At 39.8% G+C, this 8,341-nt stretch overlaps 1 protein-coding gene across 1 annotated transcript; it reads left to right on the top strand.

The window, feature by feature from the left end:
- The first annotated feature begins 2,032 nt into the window (after window positions 1-2,032).
- LOC140070699 (uncharacterized) lies at window positions 2,033-7,876 on the top strand. The gene is made up of 2 exons (XM_072117487.1): window positions 2,033-2,406; window positions 6,077-7,876. The coding sequence occupies exons 1-2, from the start codon at window positions 2,098-2,100 to the stop codon at window positions 7,280-7,282; spliced, it is 1,515 nt and encodes a 504-aa protein (XP_071973588.1). The 5' UTR covers window positions 2,033-2,097; the 3' UTR covers window positions 7,283-7,876.
- Window positions 7,877-8,341: the final 465 nt, after the last annotated feature.

The following is an 8,341-nucleotide window of genomic DNA, read 5'->3' as shown; positions in this document are numbered from 1 at the left end:
CCGGGGAAAAATAGAGCATGCTCTATCTTTTCCCGGCTGTGCAGCCGTGCGCCGCTATTTCTTATGGAGGGAGAAGGGGTCACCTCCTCCTCTCCAGCACACAGCAGTATGCCCACACGGAGGGCATACCGCGTGTGAATGCACCCTAAGTAGGAACTGGCTTCATACAATATAATAAGATACACTGAACAACATATTTTTAAAAAACAGCAAGAACTCTAAACACCGGATCTTCTTTGAAAAACTTTCCATACCATTGGAACTTTTACATACAGACAACGAGAGATGGTCGTTTATTCACAGACTATACTTCTTTAGGACTGAAAGCATTTAGTACAATAAATATCTGTTTTATTACTTTAGAAGGTGAACGTAATTGACAATATCTATGTATACTATTTCATACTATGTATCAGTGTTTTGAAACATGCCTTGGTGATCTCTTTTACGTATTAAATAATATTTTATTATAAACATATCTCTACTAGTGCCAGTAAATAGCATATATATTTATATATGTTCCTTTGAGGCGATGGTATCACTAGCACAGTACTGAATTGTCCATTTAAATTGTAGTATATTATGACCACTTGCTTAGTGTGCCATTTTCTGTATTCAATCTTTTGTATTTCTGAATATGCTGGTACTTAGGTTTCTAAAGTATGTAGTATGTATTAATTACATACTGTATTGGGGTACAAATCTCTGCATCTAGCATATAACAACAAAAAGTAATTGAAACTGACTCCAACTTTCTACCTTTTCATGGGGAAGTGATGCACCTGACATTCTATCGGGTCCAAGTTAAAGGGGTTGTCTGACACCATAAAAAACATTGGTGGCCAGAAGTGAGTTGCTTTAAAAAAATAAACATTTACTTACCTCCCGGCACCCCGTGCTTCCGTCTCACGGGTCCGTGCTGTGTAAACAAATGGGCACGGAAGCTGTGATGCGTTCAGCTTCCAGCCGACTGCGGTGGCCAGCCAAGCTCACCCATCCTGCATTATACAGCGCTGGGAACAGGTAGGTGTGACCGGCCAGCCAGATGCTGAACGCACCGCAGCTTACAGGCCTCTTCCACGCCTGTATCATGGAGGTAAGTAAAAGTTAGGTTTTTTTTAACAGCCACCAATTTTTTTTACGGTCTAAGACAACCCCTTTCATGCCAGTAAACCACATAAGTATTCAGGTAATAACATGCCTGGCAGACTTGATGTTATGCTTATCATATAGACTTGGTTTTTATAGCCTTTCATATTTTATTTGCATCAGTTATTGTTTGGTAAAGTGAATTGTGCAGATTACACAGATAGGTATTATTGATAATTTGGCTCCTGTTCAATGGTTGTAGCTTATGAGCGTGAACTGGTCCTAGTAGGTTCAATCTATGCAGTTACTGCTATATAGTAACCAAAAAAATGCAATCCATACAGCATATAACTGTTACATTGTATAACAGGCAAGTCAACCAAGATAAGTTGATGGCCCCCATTTAACAAAACTAGTGCAGTCTGTCTGTAGAGTACACACAGTGTGCAAGAATAATGAACACTGTTTTCATGAATCTGCTGCCCCTGAACTGCTCTGAAAGGGGTGAACTTTGTTCATGCTGCAGAATTTGGCGCACGTCAGAAATAAATGTTGCCCATGGTCTGACTAAGCACTAACACCCCCTTTTAGATGCACATTATTTCTGTCTTGTCGGACATAGAGCAGCTGAGACACAAAAGTGGCGCAAACACTTTATAAATACATGTGCAAGCAGTTTGCATGTTCTTTTCATTGCAAAGTCAGAAACAAGTGCATATGCTTTAATAAATCTAGGACAGTATTATTAAAATTTCCTCAGCACTGCTCCAAAATCTTTCTTTAGGTAACAGTTGAATGGATGAATCTACACTTAAATCTCAAAGGGACAAGTTCACTTTCGTTTTTGCTTCAGTCTTCCTGCTCCCTTACAGTTTGATTGGCACAGAACTTGCCCTATGTGTCTTAGGCTGAGGACACACCCAGCCAATGTTACAAAGGGAGCTGGAGGCTGAGCCGGAGAGCTTGTAACTTCCTCAAGCACAACTTCACAGGAAGGGAAGCCACAACATGAAGAGCATTACAGGCAGACAGAAACTCTACCAAGACTACATCTTCCACTATGAAAGCCATATCCATGAGGGCAATGTAACACTGTGTGATCATAAGCTGGAGTGCAGGGGGGACACTCAGCTGTGTGACTGCCCTGCAGCACTGGGGGAAGTCTACTCCAATCTCATCAGGCAGAACCTGGAGAGCAAGAAACAGGAGCACAGGGTGGAAGGGCTAAAGCAGATGATGAAGGGGTTTGCATTCTTGGAGATTATCTGTGTCAATTTATTCCTATTTCCATGGAGGAAAGAGATCAGGACACTAAAGGTAAGCAGGATGGGGATTTCTTTAGCCTTTATCATCTAAGGATGTTACGTCTTCTCATAACAGCAATGAGCGTATTTGATACATCTCCGACCTGTCCTGGCAGCTCAAAGTTGTAGGGATGTGTCGTTCGCAAACGAGCCATCTCTAAGAGCCGGCTCTTGTTCGTGAATGACAGGAACCGACTCACCTTAGTGAGCCAATGGCTCACTCAACCCCGCCCCTAACCGGCTCACCACATCCCCTTTAACTTGATACAATCAGGTTAAAAGTGAATTTGTGCGCTGTTGCTAATTGGCCTGCAGCTCCCTATTATATATTTAATAGGGAGCCGTTCAGGAGCCAGAAGAGCCAGCTCTTCTTAGTGAGCGGAGCCTAATGAGCCAGCCCACTAAGAAGAGCCGTAATTCCCATCACTACAAAGCTGCAGCCCCTGGCATGGCCTTATAACCAAAGCTTGGGGACCACATATGTGTTTTGGCCAAACCTCCTCCCACTAGCGTTTTGGATACATTTAAAAACGCAACAAAAAGGCCACACAGGAATCTGCCTATAATCTGTATTTCTAAAGTAAAAAAAATAAAAAAATCTATGCGAGATCAGAAAAACATGGCTGCCTTTCATATTTCTTTCTTTGAGTGACACAGCAGTTCATAGTAAAAAAAAAATTCAAACCTTTTGTATGAAAAAAATTTCTTCATTGAGACGCTAATAACCTTTTCATACTTTGGCACATGGAGCTGTCGAAGGTGTAATTTTTTTCAAGAAGTGATGACATTTTCATTGCAACCATTTTAGGAACTGTAACCTTTTGATAACTTTTTATTAATTTTTTGCAGCCAATTGGGAAAAAAAGTTCTTTTTTTGCTCATAGATGTACACTCTGCACCACATCTTGACAAAAAAAAACAGAAATGTAGATATTTATTAAACAAGAAAAACTGAAATAAGTCATAAGTATTCAGACCCTTTGCTCAGTATTGAGTAGAAAAAGCTTTTGAGCTAGTACAGCCATGAGTCTTCTTGGGAATGATGTAATAAGTTCTTCACACCTGGATTTGGGGATCTTCTCTAGTTCCCCCAGCTTGGATGGTGAACGTTGGTGAAAGCCATTTTTAAGTCTCTCCAGAGATGCTGAATTGGGTCTAGGTCAGGGCTCTGGCTGGGCCAGTCAAGAAAGGTCACAGAGTTGTTCTGAAGCCACTGTTTTGTTATTTTAGCTGTGTGCTTAGGGTCATTGTCTTGTTGGAAGGTGAACCTTTGGCCTAGAGTCTGAGGTCCAGAGCGCTCTGAAAGAGTTTTTCATCCAGGATATCTTTGTACGTCACCACATTCATCTTTCCTTAAATTGCAACCAGTCATCCTGTCCCTGAGGTTAAAAACACCCCTATAGCATGACGCTACCACCACGTTTTATAGGATTGTATTTGGCAGGTGATAAGCAGTGTCTGGTTTTCTCCACACATACTGCTTATAATTAACACTAAAAAGTTTAATCTTCATCTCATCAGACAGGAGAATACTATTTCTCATAGTCTGGGAGTCTTTCCTGTGTTTTTTGCACACTCTGCTATAAAACGCTGACTGGTGGAGAACTGCAGTGATAGTTGACTTTGTGGAACTTTCTCCCATCTCCCTACTGCATCCTGGAGCTCACGGTGATCTTGGGGTTCTTCTTTACCTCTCTTACCGAGGCTCTTCTCCCACAATTGCTTTATTTGACTGGACGGCCAGGTTGAGGAAAAGCTGTGGTCCCAAATTTTTCCATTCAAGAATTACAGAGGCCGGTGTGCCCTTGAGTGCTGCAAAAATTATTTTGTATATGTGGCCAGATCTGTACCTTGCCACAATTCTGTCTCTGAGCTCCTTGGGCAGTTCATTAGACCTTTGTGCCTTTCCTAATCAAGTGTGATCAATTTAATTAAACACAGCTGGACTCCAATGAAGAAGTAGAGGATGAGAAGAAAAAGGACAGAATGTCAGTTAAATATGAGTGTCACAGCAAAAGGTCTGAATACTTATGACCGTGTGATATTTGAGTTTTTCTTGTTTAATAAATAAACAAATATCTACATTTCAGCTTTTTTTCTGTTAAGATGGCCTGCAGAGTGTACATTCATTTTTAAACTTTAAACTTTTTTGAGTTTACCATTTGGCTGCAATGAAACAAAGAGTGAAAAATTTAAAGTTGTCTGAAAACTTTTTGTACCCACTGTATGTATGATTTTGTTATTGTTTATTTTTATACCAGTTCTAGGAAAAGAAGGTAATTTGAACTTTCAAGTTATTCCTTTTTTTTTAGATTGATCCTACCATATACTGCCATACTACAGTATGGCAGTATATAGCATTTGTGCACATGCTGAAATTTACTGCTCTCATGCCAACAGATCGCTTCCCAATGTTCTCACATGAAGCGACAATCACAGCCCAGATGGCGGCGCCAGCTGTTACATGCCACGGTAGCTTTGCAGTTGCCCGCACCACTCCCAAGTGTTAACGAAACAAACATACTATGTGAATGGAGAGGGCTAAGCCTATGAGATCTCTCTATACGTCCCTTGCTGATGTACTATTACGTTGTTTTGTGGCAAGGGGTTAGCGATAGGAGTGAGGGCCCTTCTTGCAAAAGCTTACAATCTATATAGACTATACAGGCAGTCCCCGGGTTACGTACAAGATAGGTTCTTTAGGTTTGTTCTTAAGTTGAATTTGTATGTAAGTCGGAACTGTATATTTTATCATTGTAACTCCGCCCAAAATATTTTTTGGTCTCTGTGACAATTGGATTTTAAAACATGTGGGTTATCATAAGAACCAGGATTAATAATAAAGCTTAACTGCAGACACCTTTGATACCTGTTATAGCTGTTTATTGTAGCCTAAGGCTAAAGTACAGTAAATTACCAACCTCCAGAGGTCCGTTTGTAACTATGGGTCGTATGTAAGTCGGGTGTTCTTAAGTAGGGGACCGCCTGTATATAGATTTATGAGAAGTATATGAGAAATGAACTGTTCTAGTTGCCCATGGCAGCCAAGTTCAGCTTTCATTTTTCCATAGCTGTTTATAAAATGAAAGCTGAAACTTGATTGAACAGTTTTGCTCTCAGACACTTTTGATAAATGTGTTCCTTTTAAATAAAATGGTTGTACAGCGTGCATGAGAAAAAAATTGTGACTTCTCTCTTACCATAGGCTGTGTCATGTATTACTATTTGTGGCTAAAGCCTCATGCATACAACCGTTTTGGCAACAGTGATACACTGATACACCCAACTCAAGTGGCAAAATACTCAAAATGTTGTTTCACTGCTACAAAACAAAGACTGAACAGAAATAACTACAAACATCAGTAATACATTATTGAATCTTGTTTCCGTAAGGCCTCTGGCCCACAAGCAAGTACAGTAAATGAAAATCGATCCGTTCTCTGAATGGATAGACCGACCCGGATCTCTGATCACAGGAATCAAGGTTCCGGGCAGGAGATCCCGTAAGCATGCAGAGCGATTTTCACCGACTGCACTCACTCGTGGGCAAGAGGTCTTGGTAGCCCAACTTTCCTAAGCTCTAAATCATACATACATAATAAATATTATGTTATGGGTGATGACTAATTTAGATGAATATTTTTTTTTTTTCATTCATGGTATAAAACATTATTTTCTTGCAGAAATTTACTGGACATTTTGTATATTTTGTTGAACCTGTAATCCCAGAAGAAACCATCAAGCAGATACTCCAACAAGTGGGTTACTCTGTAGCATCAGATACAGAATATACTATTGGTGGAAAAATAAATATCGAAGAGGCCAAGCAGACAGCTTTTGAGTTGTACCTGTGTCGAATTGAGTGTGAAAAGTTGCTTTGGCTCATGAAAAAAGAGAAGTCTGCTTGCATAAGTGTTTTAGTTGATGTGCATAGCAGTGAAGCAGACAATAGGAGTGAACATACTGGCAAAAATGATGGCATCCATGAAGTAGATGGAATAAATAAATTAGATTTTGAAACTGGTAATGATGAATCTACAAAGTCCACTCATCTGAATAATGTAAAGAGCCAAGATGTCCTCTCAAGTTCTTCCAAGCACGATTCCCATTATTATAATAAACACATGGATAGTGATGATTTCCTTAATAACTACAATGACCTCAACTTGGCCCAACAGCCAATTCTCCCATTAAACAGCAAACAAAACAAGCCCAAAGAGTTGCCAACGCCAGTATATGAAGAAATAAATGTAACAAAACCATGTATCCTAGAATGCTTTGAAAAAGAAGGAAAATCATCCCTACTTGGGGTAACAGACCATGCTGAGAAGGTCACTTGTGGCATTCAAGCTGACAATATTGACATAAGGACATTTACTGATAAGCTGGACCCTCCAAAATCTCTGATGCCAAATGAATGCCCTGCTGAAGTCTTGACCGTACCCAAGCAAGAGCGCGTGGTCACAAAACTGAAGATGAAGAATGTGCCCGGAGAGTCATTGGCTTATCCTATTGAAGAAACCTTACCGCCAGATGCAGCAAACTTTTATGACAAGGACACAAGCGAGTTGAATAGAAAAGAAGTAAAATGGGCATTCCTGAAGCCTAAAGAGGACACTTTTACAAGTCCGATGTCCCTATCTTCTGATTTCTCCATGTTGAATATTTCCAGCAAGTCAAATTGGACTGTGGGTGTAGAGCATAGGCTCAGAGAACCTCCCAACTCTACATACATTCCACCAGTGGCACCTGAAAGTGAGTGTATAAGACTGACACATATCAAACCACAGGAAAATCACTTTAAGGCCCCTTCGCCTCCATGGGACACACTCATGGTTAATGAGGATACAAAGGAGGACTACGTCATGATTTCTAAAAAAGATAATTGATTAAACTCAAATGAGATAAATAAAAAAATTGGGTTGATATGAATATTCCAAGACATTTGGGCCAAGCTGTTAGCATTTGATTAAAATTTTAAAATAAGTTACACATATGGCTCCAGACCCATTGGAGATAAAACTAGCGATGGCCAAGATAGGGGGTTCCAAATTTGGAAACCCAAGGGCAAGCTGTGCAAGGTGGTTTAGTGGCCCCCAAACCTTGTGAAAGGCTTAATATCAGAAGATTTGCATTGGAAAGATCCTAAGATCTAATAGCAGCAAATGAGTAATGGTACAAAAAAAAACATATTTCAAAATACACTTTTGTAATACGGTATATTAAAATGACATGTATTTTTATCTATTACAATGCTGCAGTAGTAAAGTATTTACAGCTTAGTTTTTTCCTTTGCATCTCTTTTGGCATAACTGTCTACCAACCAGCGTGGCCTTTATTACAGCATCTAGAAGGTTTGTATATTGTAGTTGATTTTTATCTTTTGGGGACCAATATTATATTATACAATTTGAACAATGCAGCTGTTACTGACTACTGTGAAGCATCATATTAATGGCACAATAAATGGAAATTTGTCTTTTATCTGCTGTTTGTATCTGATAATGATTATATTGATATTAGCAAAACAATTGTCACATACACCCTTAAAAGCCAAGTGCATGTTCAGATTTTCCCCTCGATAAATCTGCCTTGGGCTGCTTTCACATGAACATGTGATCTCCCCAGTCCTGTATTTCCGTGTTGTATGAATCCGTATGTGCATGTATGTCACTGTATTCATATAAAATACAGTGGGCTGGCTGATGGCTGACTATTGGCTGGCTGACAGAATGCACCTCCCACTGGTTCTGGTCTCCCTGGATACTCCATGTTTATACGCCAGCACTTCACATCCGTATGTGGCACGTATGGACCCTTATTCTATATGTTTTATTAGACTTTTATGGGGCGTAAAGATGGAAATACATGAGAAAACAGGACAAGCTCTATATTTTTTTTACATCTTGAAAGTGGTACGTTGCACAATAGGGCCATTCAATTGATGG

Source organism: Engystomops pustulosus, chromosome 7 (genome assembly GCF_040894005.1).
Source record: "Engystomops pustulosus chromosome 7, aEngPut4.maternal, whole genome shotgun sequence".
Classification (NCBI taxonomy): domain Eukaryota; kingdom Metazoa; phylum Chordata; class Amphibia; order Anura; family Leptodactylidae; genus Engystomops; species Engystomops pustulosus.
The sequence above is the reverse complement of the archived record's forward strand: the minus strand, read 5'-3'. Positions and strand labels throughout refer to the sequence as shown.

Coding starts and splice junctions, on each gene's coding strand:
- LOC140070699 (XM_072117487.1), top strand. CDS start 2,098: ATGAAGAGCATTACAGGCAGACAGAAACTCTACCAAGACTACATCTTC. Junction 2,407..6,076: donor AAGAGATCAGGACACTAAAG/GTAAGCAGGATG, acceptor ATTTTCTTGCAG/AAATTTACTGGACATTTTGT.